This window comes from Mytilus californianus, unplaced genomic scaffold (assembly GCF_021869535.1).
Source record: "Mytilus californianus isolate M0D057914Y unplaced genomic scaffold, xbMytCali1.0.p SCAF_14, whole genome shotgun sequence".
In the NCBI taxonomy this organism is placed as follows: domain Eukaryota; kingdom Metazoa; phylum Mollusca; class Bivalvia; order Mytilida; family Mytilidae; genus Mytilus; species Mytilus californianus.
The window spans coordinates 10,617,557-10,633,452 of NW_026262626.1; the positions used below are offsets into that span (position 1 = coordinate 10,617,557).

The following is a 15,896-nucleotide window of genomic DNA, read 5'->3' on the forward strand; positions in this document are numbered from 1 at the left end:
GTTGTTAACATCCTTGTAATTTCATCTCTAGTAGATAAAGTTGTTTACATCCTTGTAATTTCATCTCTAGTAGATAAAGTTGTTTACATCCTTGTAATTTCATCTCTAGTAGATAAAGTTGTTAACATCGTTGTAATTTCATCTCTAGTAGATAAAGTTGTTAACATCCTTGTAATTTCATCTCTAGTAGATAAAGTTGTTTACATTCTTGTAATTTCATCTCTAGTAGATAAATTTGTTTACATCCTTGTAATTTCATCTCTAGTAGATAAAGTTGTTAACATCCTTGTAATTTTATCTCTAGTAGATAAACTTGTTTACATCCTTATAATTTCATCTCTAGTAGACAAAGTTGTTAACATCCTTGTAATTTCATCTCTAGTAGATAAAGTTGTTTACATCCTTGTAATTTCATCTCTAGTAGATAAAGTTGTTAACATCGTTGTAATTTCATCTCTAGTAGATAAAGTTGTTAACATCCTTGTAATTTCATCTCTAGTAGATAAAATTGTTTACATCCTTGTAATTTCATCTCTAGTAGATAAAGTTGTTTACATCCTTATAATTTCATCTCTAGTAGATAAAGTTGTTAACATCCTTGTTATTTCATCTCTAGTAGATAAAGTTGTTATCATCCCTGTAATTTCATCTCTAGTAGATAAAGTTGTTAACATCCCTGTAATTTCATCTCTAGTAGATAAAGTTGTTTACATCCTTGTAATTTCATCTCTAGTAGATAAAGTTGTTAACATCCTTGTAATTTCATCTCTAGTAGATAAAATTGTTTACATCCTTGTAATTTCATCTCTAGTAGATAAAGTTGTTAACATCCTTGTAATTTCATCTCTAGTAGATAAAGTTGTTAACATCCCTGTAATTTCATCTCTAGTAGATAAAGTTGTTAACATCCTTGTAATTTCATCTCTAGTAGATAAAGTTGTTAACATCCTTGTAATTTCATCTCTAGTAGATAAAATTGTTTACATCCTTGTAATTTCATCTCTAGTAGATAAAGTTGTTTACATCCTTATAATTTCATCTCTAGTAGATAAAGTTGTTTACATTCTTGTAATTTCATCTCTAGTAGATAAATTTGTTTACATCCTTATAATTTCATCTCTAGTAGATAAAATTGTTTACATCCTTGTAATTTCATCTCTAGTAGATAAATTTGTTTACATCCTTGCAATTTCATCTCTAGTAGATAAAGTTATCTCTAGTAGATACAATTGTTTACATCCTTGTAATTTCATCTCTAGTAGATAAAGTTGTTGACATCCTTGTAATTTCATCTCTAGTAGATAAATTTGTTTACATCCTTATAATTTCATCTCTAGTAGATAAAATTGTTTACATCCTTGTAATTTCATCTCTAGTAGATAAAGTTGTTAACATCCTTGCAATTTCATCTCTAGTAGATAAATTTGTTTACATCCTTGTAATTTCATCTCTAGTAGATAAAGTTGTTAACATCCTTGTAATTTCATCTCTAGTAGATAAAAATGTTAAGATCCTTGTAATTTCATCTCTAGTAGATAAAGTTGTTTACATCCTTGTAATTAGGGCCCCTCCGAATGGCGGACGCCCTATAGTGATCAGTCTTTCCGTCCGTCCGTCTGGCCGTCCATCCGTCCGTTTGTCCGTCCGTCCATCCTTAACAAATTGTGTCCGCTCTATATCTAGAGAACTGTTATGATTTCAAAGTTTATACTTGACATGTATATTAACCAACACCAGAGGGTGTGTCATAATGTATGTACAACTTCCTAGGTCAAAGGTCAAGGTCAAAAACTTTGGTTTTAGTTGACAACCCCACATCCTATGGTAAAGATCGTGTCCGCTCTATATCTTGAGAACCATTATGATTTCAAAGTTTGTACTTGACATGTATATTAACCAACACCAGAGGGTGTGTCATAATATATGTTCAACTTCCTAGGTCAAAGGTCAAGGTCAAAAACTTTGGTTTCAGTTGACAACCCCACGTCCTATGGTAAAGATCATGTCCGCTCTATATCTTGAGAACCATTATGATTTCAAAGTTTATACTTGACATGTATATAAATCAACACCAGAGGGTGTGTCATAATTTATGTACAACTTCCTAGGTCAAAGGTCAAGGTCATAAACTTTGGTTTAAGTTGACAACCCCATGTCCAATGATAAAAATACCAACTTTTTTCCACACATTATTCACAGCGGGGCCCACAGAGATGGCTCCCATCTCAATGATATCTAGTTTCATCTCTAGTAGATAAATTTGTTTACATCGTTGTAATTTCATCTCTAGTTGATAAAGTTGTTTACATCGTTGTTATTTTATCTCTAGTAGATAAAGTTGTTAACATCCTTGTAATTTCATCTCTAGTAGATAAAGTTGTTAACATCCTTGTAATTTCATCTCTAGTAGATAAAGTTGTTAACATCCTTGTAATTTCATCTCTAGTAGATAAATTTGTTTACATCCTTGTAATTTCATCTCTGGTAGATAAAGTCAAACGCATATATGTCGGGGCGGCAAGCTGTCTCAACGTGACTGTGTTTTCCCTAAAATTTCAGCTTTGACCTTTGACCCAAATTTAGGAAAATCGTGACCACTGTAGACAATAACAACATCGATATTTCGATGAGGCTTGTTCTCATCTTTCTAATGATAGAAAATACAGTCGTGTGTTATTCTGTTAACCCAAATCGATCAAATTTGTTGACTAGGCACCCTTCTAAAATGAGATGTGCCAATGCTAATACAACTGTATATCAAATATCATTGACCTACCAGTAAAAGTTCCCCTAAAACTGATATAGTCACAAACTTAAACATGTAAACTAAGCAAAAGTTTCAAAGTCAATAGACCATGACTAAGGGGGCAGGGCAAAATAATCTCCATGGAAATGAGATGTGCCAATGCCTATGCAACTGTATACCAAATATTGACGTACCACTAATAGTTCCCCTTAAACTGACCTAAACACAAACTAATACATGTAAACTAGGCAAAATTTTCAAAGTTAATAGGCCATGATTGAGGAGGCAGGGCATAATCTCCATGGAAATGAGATCTGTCAATGCTTATATAACTGCATACCAAATATCATTGACCTACCACTAATGGTTCCCCTCTAAACTGACCTAATCACAAACCAATGAAAGTTAACTAGGCAAAAGTTTTGAAGTCCATAGACCATGACTGAAGGTGTGGGGCCCAATGATCTCCATGGACATGAGATGTGTCAATGTTAATACAACTGCATACCAAATATTATTGACCTACCACTAGTGGTTCCCCATAAACTTGACCTAATCACAAACTTATACATTGTTGACGTCTACGGCGCAGACGATGGAAACAGCAACCCTTAGTATAGCTTTTTCCACTTTGTTGACGCGAGACAAAAATGATCAGCAAGACAAGACATAAAAATGATTCAACATGGCTGAAATTGTCAAGCAACTTCTTACAGGAGTTATTGCCCTTATATGACAATAGACGATGGAAACAGCAACCCTTAGTATAGCTTTTTCCACTTTGTTGACACAAGACAAAAATGATCAGCAAGACAAGATATACAAATGATTAAACATGGCTGAAATTGTCAAGCAACTTCTTACAGGAGTTATTGCCCTTATATGACAAACTTACAATATTTTTGCATATTTGCCAATTATCTTGAAAACTATTTAAGGAATGACTGTAATATTTTTTCTGTCTATGAAGAACTGAATAACCCGTGTAGCGGGTTATTTTAAAGTGTGCACCACATTTTTTATGTTATTTCGAATAGACAGAAAAAAATTACAGTCATTTCTTATAATTTAATTCTAAATTCCATTTTAAACCGGAGTAAACCATGAAAAAACGTTGATGACGTCACGGTCACATGACAAAATTATGTCTATGAGCTGATAAACAAAACAACGTCAGCCAATCAGAAGATGAGTTATGTCCAAAATTAAATTATTATAGATTGGTTGAAACTTTAAAAAGCAAAGTGATCAGCAAGACAAGATGTACAGATAGGCAACACAGTCGAAATTGGCAGTTGACTCCTTAAAAATTATGTTTTTATAACTCTTTTTTGCATTTTAGGCAAAAACTATAGAAGACAGATAATAACTGTTAACAGTTATTGCAAAGCAAATAAAACCTTTCCCCAGAATCATTTTTGTTACCTGGCAATTTCAATTTTTAATAAGGGAACTGAATCACTGAATAAATTTAATAGATAATGTTCTCTCTAGAGTTCATTCGATGGGAACTTTAAATTTCTCCTTAATTTGGCTGTACAGAAATATTGAAATCCTATTGATGAAAATACATGTATTAATACTTGCCATATATTCATGCCTAAAAGTTGGGGTAAGCAATAAAACACGAGTATTTAGATCATTTATATATTTATTTCACATTTTCAGACTTTCAATAAAAAACAATAACAATTCATTCCTAAATGATAAATGGCATACTTAACTAAAAAGGTATAATTGCAAATAATATTACTGACTTTATAATATGGAAGGAATAACAATTCACTATTAAAACTACAAGTACTAATAATAAGCAGAAAAAAATTCTAGTAAAGAATTCTTTCTTAAACATATTTCCTTTCAATAATGTCAAAATGGGAGACAAACCATGGTAAATTATTCTATTTAATTTGTAGTTGTCTTTACTAAAATAACTATCAACATCACATCTCTGTACAAACATTTTTCATGGACAGCAATGGTAATTTATCAATAAAAAGTATATTTAATTTATTTTGTTGATTCAAGGGAAACAAAAGATAAAACTAATGCTAGTCGAAAATGGTGTTTGATACCAAATTGTAAAATTCCTTATTTATCATCCTATTACAATATCAAACAAAATCCACAAAATTAAGACTTTCAGTTGTATTACTTTGTTGAATTTTGCTATTTTTTTATATATCGAGGTCGGTCAAATTTGTAAAATCTTTCCTACAGCAACATAAAATTAAAGAGAACACTGTGTACTGGACAAAAAAATGTCTTCATAAACCTGTAACACAACACAAAAAACTTGACAGTATTAGCACTTCCAGGCAAAACAAATTAAATAAACAAATAATTATCTGATTTTTTATTAAGGTCGGTTCCAAAAAATGGTTCTAAATTTACGATTTTTCTGATCATCAATCAATTTTGAAAAGGGGTTGGGACCCCCCCCCCCCCCAGAACACCATGAAATGCTCACATAATTAAAAAAAAAAAGTAAACAATCGAAAAAAAGGAGGGTTCCAACAACCGGAACACCCCCCTGGATCTGCCAATTTCAGTCAAATTTGATGATACACAAAAAAGAGGACTCTATCTTAAAGACATATCTAAAATATCTGTAATAATCTGCAACAAGAGTGCACACGCTGAAATGTCTCGCTTTCTTTACTAATCATTGATATTATGTTGATAGTCCTAAATATAAAGCTTTATTACAACTGTCACATAAACTTAACATTAACTAAGTAAACTAAACATTGACCAATGAACCATGAAAATGAGGTCAAGGTCAGATGAACCATGCTAGGCAGGCATGTACAGCTAACAATTCTTCCATACAACAAATATAGTTGACCTATTGCTTATAGTTTAAGAAAAACAGACGAAAACACAAAACCTTAACACTGAGCAATGAACCTTGAAAATGAGGTCAAGATCAAATAAAACCTGCGTGACTGACATATAGATCATAAAATATTTCCATACACCAAATATAGTTGAACTATTGCATATAGTATTAGAAAAAAAGACAAAAACTCAAAAACTTAACTTTGACCACTGAACCATGAAAATGAGGTCAAGGTAAGATGACACCTGCCAGCTAGACATGTACACCTTACAATCATTCCATACACCAAATATAGCTGACCTATTGCATGCAGTATTAGAAAGAAAGACCAAAACTCAAAAACTTAACTTTGATCACTGAACCATGAAAATGAGGTCAAGGTCAGATGACACCTGCCAGCTAGACATGTACACCTTACAATCATTCCATACACCAAATATAGTAGACCTATTGCATACAGTATAAGAAAAACAGACCAAAACACAAAAACTTAACTATAACTACTGAACCATGAAAATGAGGTCAAGGTCAGATGACACCTGCCAGTTGGACATGTACACCTTACAGTCCTTCCATACACCGAATATACTAGACCTATTGCTTATAGTATCTGAGATATGGACTTGACCACGAAAACTTAACCTTGTTCACTGATCCATGAAATGAGGTCGAGGTCAAGTGAAAACTGTCTGACGGGCATGAGGACCTTGCAAGGTACGCACATACCAAATATAGTTATCCTATTACTTATAATAAGAGAGAATTTAACATTACAGAAAATCTGAACTTTTTTTTCAAGTAGTCACTGAACCATGAAAATGAGGTCAAGGACATTGGACATGTGACTGACGGAAACTTCGTAACATGAGGCATCCATATACAAAGTATGAAGCATCCAGGTCTTCCATCTTCTAAAATATAAAGCTTTTAAGAAGTTAGCTAACACCGCCGCCGCCGCCGCCGCCGCCGCCGCCGCCGGATCGCTATCCCTATGTCGAGCTTTCTGCGACAAAAGTCGCAGGCTCGACAAAAATCATTTCTCCAAATAACTGCCTTCCAAGGTTATGATATGAATTAAGCCTAGTGCAAATTTGTAGATTCAACAAGAGATGAAAGCTCTATCTAGGTGACAACAAAATTACCATCTGACAATTCATGGCAGAGGTACAAGTAGTGTGGAGAAGTAAGAGGTCATTAAAAATGTCCAATGGCTGTAGATCTGTCAATATGTATGTCAAATTAAATGAAATGCAAAGTTGATCTGTCATTGACCTTTATAATACAGCACACCAAAATTCTGACTAATACCTGCAAGTGAAAAAATATAACCAAATTTCCACAAAATTTGTCTAAATCTAAAGGCAATTCCATCAGAGATAAAAGAAATGTAAAATCCATCTGCCTGATCATCATTCATTTTGTACTTATATATACCAAAAAGTAGCTCAACGAAAAGGTTCAGACAACTGTTTTATTTTGGTATGACAAACATTGGAAAAACTCCATTTATAAATACGTTGAATATTTGGCTAAAAAGCAGATATCTTAACATGACACAGAGAAAAAATAAGTCAGAAATATGTCTCACATGTTGGTGATTTTGAGAGTAAAATGCAAATGCTGAAATTTAAATGGCAAAACTTTTACATTTTAACTATGGAAAAGTCAACTGAAAATGGCTGAAGAGTGGTGCCAAATAATCTCCATGGAAATGTGATATGCTCATGCTAGTACAACTGCCTTCCAAATACCATTTACATACCAAAAATGCATAACCTGACTTAATAAAAAACTTTAACATGTAAACTATGTGAAATTTGTTAGAGCTGGCATGGCCAGTTGATTCTCCTCAGTCTGACCCATTACAAACATAAACAAATTGTGGCACCTCTGATGCCAGAAACATAGCATTAAAATCTTGCTGTGGTAGGCGAGACATAAAATACATAAGGAATACACAGAAGTTTAAATAGTCCAATTCAGAAATAGTGTTGCATTATGGGAACGAAACTGTTTTGGACAATCTGATTGGTCTAGAAGACATTTACAGGGATACTGACACTACACAACATAATTTATCAGGACGGAAGGTTAATTTCTTAATTGGACCATAATCTGAAGAAATAATGCTTAGTGGATATGTAAATAACAGGATTAATAAAAATACACACATAAAAACAGCAAAACAAGATATGCAAGACAGCTTGCTGAACTGATTCTAATTAACTCACCTTCTAAGAATGTCTAACCTTATGAAAAATAAGATCCATGAACTTTAGGATAAATAAAAGGCAGTACCTGTTGTGTTATAAAAGTCATTAAAGGCTTTTTGGTCTCATCTAAAAACTGATTTATAAATACCTTGTTCAGTGTTCACTTTAAAATACTTCTTAGGGCTTCTGACAGTATTATTTAAACTTCTATATAATTGGGGGAAAAAAACAAGCATTTTCTACGTGTAGCCAAATTGGAATGTTTAACAAGTGAATTAGATTGTTTGCTTGTTTCCTGAGTAAATAAGCTTGAAATGGATTTCAATTGAAGCTGCTTCAATGAACATTATCATCAAACTATATCAAAGTTCTGTGGATTCAGTACACAATATGTACATTTATCCCTGGAATTTTTTGGCAGTTAACAATGATGAAATATCAATGCACCATTTCATATAGGTGTTGAATTATTGGAATATCTCTCTGTTTGGACATTTTGATTAGTCTAAACATCATTTACAAATCGACTAAGACTTGAAATCACAATTTACCATGACAGAAGTTGAATTTATGAAGTAGTCAATTATATCAATTTCTGTACATGTTATAGTAGAATTGTACACCAGTGATCAGTTTCACAAAAAATCTTACGATTGCAGATAAGTCATGAACAATTCAGTATACTTATGATCAACTTAGTCATAGGATTTTGTGAAACCGATCACAGAAACATGCAAGTTTTACATTAATTTCCGAATCTACAGTAAATTGACCCTAAAGGCCATAGTTCAATATTTTTAAAGAAGATTTTCTTTGTATCTAATAAAGGACAAAGGGAAACAGTAAGACACATTAACTTCTGCAAACAGACTGAGTGATTTCTCTTGTGCAATTAAGTGACATTGCTAAAATTTCAAAGACACTTGTACCAGTTACAGGACATATATCCATTGAAATTCTATTTTCATTGTAAAAATATAATTCTCTCAACATTTCATAATAAAGGCATAATGAGATGCTCCTTAAAAAGACAATACAAATCCTCATAGTACAATATCTTAATTCTCTATTATTTAAAAATATCTATTTCATATATAACGACAAATCAAAATAAATTAAAATATCATAATATATATATATATATATATCTCAATTATACATACACATATTTGTATATAATAAAGTATTTACCATAAAAATTTAAATAAAATACAAGTACTTGATTTTTAGAGTTCTGTGGATTCATGGGTACCAATTTTCGTGGATTGAGGAAAACTTGCATTTTTGTGGATATTTGATTTTGAGGTTTTGCCAAAGCCTGCATATAACTTTATAGAAAAATTGTATTTCGTTGAACACTTAATTTTGTGGTTCACCTGCATCCACGAAAATTGGTATCCAACGAATAGTAATGAATCCACAGTAAGTCAAGAAATTATGCTGTAGTACCCATTGTACCCATTGGTTGTGAAAATATCATTAAAACAATCAAGCTTGAGAAAATAAAATTTATTTAAGGAATAACTGTAACATTTTTTCTGTCTATGAAGAAATAACATCAAAAATGTATTGCACACTGAATAACTCATGTAGCGTTTTATTTAAAAGTGTGCACCACATTTTTTATGTTATTTCAAATAGACGGAAAAAATGTTACAGTAATTCCTTATAATTTAATTCTAAATTCTATTGTTAAGAAGTAAATCATGAAAAACGTTGATGACGTCACAGTCACATGACAAAATTATGTCTATGAGATGATAGACAAAAAACTTTCAGCCAATCAGAAGACGTGTTACATCCAAAATAAAATTATATATATATATATATGTAAGCCATAAAAATTTGGATTAAAAAATTTTCAAAATCAGCAAGAAAAGTCAACTTCCAAGCTATTGCCAAACAGAAATTAGTAAACATAGTATTATACCTCAAATAATCAAACTAGACAAAATATTACATTCTGTATTGCAGTCATGAGTTTGTACACAAAAATACATTTAATATAAAAAAAATTAGGAAAAGTGTGAGGTATTTTTTTGTTGTTTTCAAAACTTACCAAATAATATAAAAATACAGATTAAATGTTCAGAATAGGAAATATAATTCAACAGTGCTGAAGTTGGTTACTTTTGCACAATGATTGATATTTCTGGTACACTGACTTCCTTAAAAGGTCATAAAATAGCACTTTATTATGTACATTTATTTACAAATCTGCCTTATTTACATGTAATTCAGTATTCACATCTATTTACAATAATCATGTGTTTCAATAGATGTAACATGTATATATATATATACAATAATGAATAATAATTTCTTTTGAATAATCATAAAAATAAACAATACATATCATAATAATAACTTTGTGTCATATTTTATAAAACAGTTTGATACAAATAATACAGGTTTTCTTTTAATAACAATTACAATATATGAAGAGTTGAGACCTATGATCTTGATAAAACAAATAATAAACTTGAGGAAAAAGTTTTTGGACAAAAATATCAATCAAGCAAAAGCAACCAACTTTTTAAAAATTCTGAAAATAAAAACAAGTGCAGCAATTAAAACTTACATGCATTTTAAGCACTTTGGTGAATAAAAAGAAGAATACTTGATAGGCAGTGAAGTCCACAAAAAAGCAGAAATCAATGATTGAAAAAAAAAAATGCATGAACATTTATGATTAAAAAACCACCGGGAACTTATAATATTAACTTCTTCTTGTCTTCATTAAATAAAACTCTATAAAAGACCATAAAGTTTATACAAAATGTTTTAAAATACTGACTTCTATCAAATGGAACAAGGCTGTGAAAAAATTTTCTTATAATATAAACTTCTTATTGTCTTTGCTTAATAAAAGTCTATAAAAGACCATAAAATCTTCACAAAAAATTTCAAAATACTGACTAACAATTAGAATAAGGCCGTGCAAAGAGTTTCAAGTAAAAATGTAATATTGGGCAGTTTATGTAGACATCTCACATGTGTATGTCATTCACATTTCTACCTAGAACATATTCTACATGCCTTAGATTAGTAGGTACTAGGTACATGCACAATGTCCTAGGGAAATGAAATAGATTTTTATCTTAAAACATCTGAGAGTCAATTTCTCCTGAATAATTGAATATTAGATTTATAAATTTGCATATAAACTGTCAAGTCGCTGACCTTGTTTGAGAATTCATTTCTATCTTATACATCAAATGGCAATATTCAATCTTAATAAATCACATTTAGGATTAAACAAAACAATATATTCATCTTCAATAATAAAATTTATTTTTCAACAACCAAAATATATTAAATTTTTGGCAGCTTTAGTTTGTTTGAACAAAACTTATGACCAATCTCATTAAAATCTGCTGTTAGTTTTCACTACGATAATCTCCGCCATTAGATTAGATTTTAATCAGATTGCACTTAAGACCTAAGGACAATGATGAAAACAAGACATTTTTTTTCTAGGAGAATGTAAGGCTCATTTTACCTCAAAACAATACCAACTAAAGAAAAATAACCAACAGTCCTTTTTGTGCTAATTTAGGGGGCCGAATTTAGGAGCATACCCAGTTACTATCTCTTGAGGTAAATACATTTTGGACACACATGTAACTATTATAAATTTAACTTTAAATAATTGCCTAAAGGGGATAATACTAAGTAAATAACTTACCATCATTCTACTGAAAAATAATTTTACTATAATTCAACAGAAAAATGAATTTATACCATCATTTTACAGAAAAATTAATTTACCATAATTCTACAGAAAAATGAATTTACCATCTTTATACAGAAAAAATGTACTATGCATGCAAAAAAGCAAGATCTACAAACAACTTCTCTAGACTCCATAAGATTTAAAGCTTGTCCTATAGTATTGGTGGTTTTCAGTTCAAAGTCACATGGTGACCTCAAGATTTTCCTTTTTGTTAATGTGAGTTGTGAGGTTGTTGTCTCACTGATATATGCCACACATTTCCTTTCATCAAATGATACTTGTTCAGCAACATTTTTTTCATATTTATTCCAACCATGTTTTGAGATTTTTTTTCAATGCATTTTTCTGACAATGATAAGCATATGGAGGGATAAGAATTCTATGGACTATTCACAATGACCAATGAAAATGATTAACTCAAGGATTAACAATAAAAGTTCAGCTTCATTATTGATAACTTTATGACTCTTATTTAAAAAATACACAAACTATTACACTGTAATACAAAATACTCATAATCTTTGGTATGCTGTTAAGTTGTGACCATATATACACTGCTAAAAACTATGACAGACTGATATATATCAGAATGTACTTCTCACCTTGCATCAATCAAGACTTAGCTTTCACTGTCAAAAGGCAAGGTAAGGATAAAAAAATGAAGAAGAAAAAATGTCAATTTTGGTTAAGGCATGACTTGTTTATCTACAGACCATGAACAAATCTTGTTGCTATTTCATCAATATGAAACTTCCTTAAAAGTAAGAACAGTTGGAGATATATCTTCCTAAAACATCCACATGTTTGAAATACAATATATAATTTTATTATTATGCATTGACACTAGCTCTGAATTCATGACATGACCTCAATTGTACAGATTTTAAAAGCTAAAAAGTCAAGTCCTGAAAGGAAATTTTTTAAAGATTACTGTCAACAGTAAACCTATAAACCTTTAAATATCTATGTTTATGTTTTGTACATTAAGTTAAAAATGTAAAAAAAAATAACTGTTTTCAATAAAAATACTAGGATTATGGAAATAATAAAAAGTCAAGTCCTGAAAAGAAATTTTTTAAAGATTACTGTCAACAGTAAAACTATAAATATCTATGTTCATGTTTTGTACATTAAGTTAAAAATGTAAAAAAAATATTTTTTTCAATAAAAATACTAGGATTATGGAAATAATAAATATCTTCCTAAAAATGTACCTTCCTAATTTTAGAATAGCTGATCGAAAATCTAATAATATTTTTCTCTCTTTCAGACGTGAAAATTTCTTTATATTTTAATCTGATAACAAAAAAAATCTCACACTTAAAAATACAGCATTAAAATGTATCTGCTTTTTTAAAGATAACAATTAAAAAAACCCAGCATGTTTTTTTTTACATGGCCAGTTTATATCTAACAAAAACATTTCACAATGAATATAAATTTCATAGTATTTATAACGCCAGTTAAAGTGAAAATAAAAATACAAAACATACCAGAAATGATATAAAATTCAACAATAAATGTATTCAAAATACTTAAAAATGACTTTACGTCAGGATATTTTTGAATTATGTATTTACCCATAATACATATCCAAAGATTTTCCTGGAAACTAATTTGATCTGGTATATATTTGAGACAGTAATATCAACATTGTAATTCAGGTATCCAGTAGTTTGCGTGTGTTTTCCTATACATGATGACCTTGGTCATATCAGAGATGAACAACTTAACCAAAATACTGAATATTTGACCTTTTTCTCACTTAGGGTACTCTAACCATATGACTTTATTGTTCTCCAAAGGATCTGCACTGATCTATCCCTCATATGCCACCAATCTTAACCCTAAACCTAACCATAATCTTATCCTACATAGAATCTCTATTTTTAAGTACTGAAAGCATTTAAGTAGAAGGAGGTTGAATATTATCTCTTACTTAAATGTATTATAAATAACGAAAAAACTGCACAGGCAATGCTCAGTGATAATTGCCATTTGAATAAAATACATGTAAAGCTTCATCTAGATTAACCTCCATCTTTAAGGTTTTTGGATCATTATTTCTAGTAGGATTATTAAAAAAGACCCATATGTTCTATACATAGCAAACCTCATTACTTTGGAAAACATACGAAAAACTGTTGAAATCGCTTTTAGCTAAAAAGTTTTTTTAGAGGATCTAAACAGGTTGTAGGGTTTTTCGCTATAGAGAACATCATATTTGCCAAAACTTAATTGTTAACTATTCCTTTGATCTATTTATATAAAAAAAGTAAATATTTGTCTGCCATTCTGATTGTGGTCCTGATATCATAATATCGAAGCAGAGTGAGATAACTCGTAATGCTTGCACACAACAATCTTTCAAAAAGCATTAGTGTTATAAATAAACATTAAAAATATTTATATCTGAGTGCAGCTTTTCAAAGTTTAGAAAAGTGAACAATAGTAACACTACAATTAGCACATGGAATGACGTAACAGGATAACCACTGTGAATTCACTGTTCAGAATCTAAAGAACTATGGGTAATTTTATTGTTCATACCCCAAATTTACTTCAAACCATTGGTTGAATGTCAATTGTTTAGGAGTTTTTTTAACCAATCACAACATTTTGGTGTCTGCTTTTCAAAATATTACCAAGAATTTATTAGATTCTGAAACGGTGAATTGCAGTAGCAGCACTTCTTAGCAAGCACTTGTATGTCTTTTTGATTGACTGACTGAACACAACCCTGTAGCATTCTGGACTTGATAAAGGCACTGTATGGTTAGTTGTGAACAGTACTACTGTACTATCTCTTCGGTTGTTTGTCTCTGTGATTCAATATGGCACGCCATAACCGAAATATAACACCACTTCTGAAGATAGAGAGATAAAATAAACTGTTAACACAGAGATATGTCTCGCCTATTTGTTATTTTGATAATGCAAATGTTGAAATTAAAATAGCAATCTTTACATGTAAGTTATGCAAATATTCAAAGTCAATGAACCATGACTGAAGGTACAGGGCTAAACAATCTCCATGGAAATGAGATGTGCCAATGCTTATACAACTGCATACCAAATACCATTGACTTATCATAAGTCGTTCCTTTTCAACAAACCTAAACACAAACTAATACATGTAAACTAAGTAAAAGTTTCAAAGTCAATAGACCATGACTGAGGGGTAAGGACCAAATATTTTCCATGGAAATGAGATGTGCTAATGCTTATTCAACTGCATACCAATTATCATTGACCTACCACTAACAGTTCCCCTTAAACTGACCTAATCACAAACTAATACATGTAAACTAAGCAAAGTTTCAAAGTCAATAGACCTTGACTGAGGGGGCGGGCCAAACATTCACCATGGTAATGAGATGTGCCAATGCTAATACAACTGCAGACCAAATATCACTGACCTACCACTAGTGGTTCACCATCAACTAGACCTAATCACAAACTAATACATTGTTGACGCCGCCGTCGCCGCCGACACAGGAAACAGAATACCTATGTCTCGCTTTTTGACTCCGTCAAGGCGAGACAAAAAACACATTATTAATTTAAAAAGAAAAACACATAAGTGACATTAAAGTATACATTATATTTAAGAAGGGACCAAAAATGTCACAGTTGACTTTAAGATTGATTGCTAGTGTTCACTGCCATTTCAGCACACTTCACATACTAATGTGGCCACTTTTTATTAGTGGATGAAGCTGAAGTACTTGGAAAGAACCAGGAAAACTGGTAGTATTTATTATGAATACTGTAAATTGAGAAATTATTGCAAGGTTTTTATTAATGCAAATAATGCGACTGAATTAGTATCGCAATAATAAAAACTAGTATTCTCATATCAGATCCATCTAACTGTATGCAGATTTTCATGAAATCACAATAAATAATCTCGCTTTTTAGTCCATTTTTCAAAATTCGCAATAATAAATGCATGTAATAATTTCTGAATTTACAGTATGACGTCATTATGATTTTGGCCTATGATATTTTCATGACCATGATTTATTAGTGTTACGTTTTTTTAATTTTAAAGATTCAAGAAATAATTATACTATTCTTTTAATTTATCTGTCTAACCACTTGTTTGGGTAATTCGATTTACATTTAGAAAGTGTCCACACCACAGTTTAATTTGAATTGAAGCGAATTCGCCAATTTCTTATTCGATTGGAATTAAAAAAAGATGAGTGTGCGAATGCAGTTAGCAAATTCAATTTCGCAATTGATTCGAATTCAATTCCAATCAAATGTAAGTGTAAACGAGGCATTAGAAAAAGTTGGGTAAATACATTCAAAGATTTTTAAGAAAGGACATAAATGAATATAAACCATTCAAGC

At 30.9% G+C, this 15,896-nt stretch overlaps 1 protein-coding gene across 7 annotated transcripts in view; it reads right to left on the reverse strand.

The window, feature by feature from the left end:
* Positions 1-9,271: 9,271 nt before the first annotated feature.
* LOC127724177 (mitogen-activated protein kinase kinase kinase 15-like) overlaps positions 9,272-15,896 on the reverse strand; it is a 104,975-nt gene continuing 98,350 nt past the window's right edge. For all 7 annotated transcript variants that reach the window (XM_052231072.1, XM_052231069.1, XM_052231071.1 and 4 more), the window contains one exon: positions 9,272-14,404. In XM_052231072.1, coding sequence (XP_052087032.1) covers positions 14,338-14,404 — 67 coding nt within the window. In that variant the 3' untranslated portion in view covers positions 9,272-14,337. The remainder of the gene's footprint in view (positions 14,405-15,896) is intronic.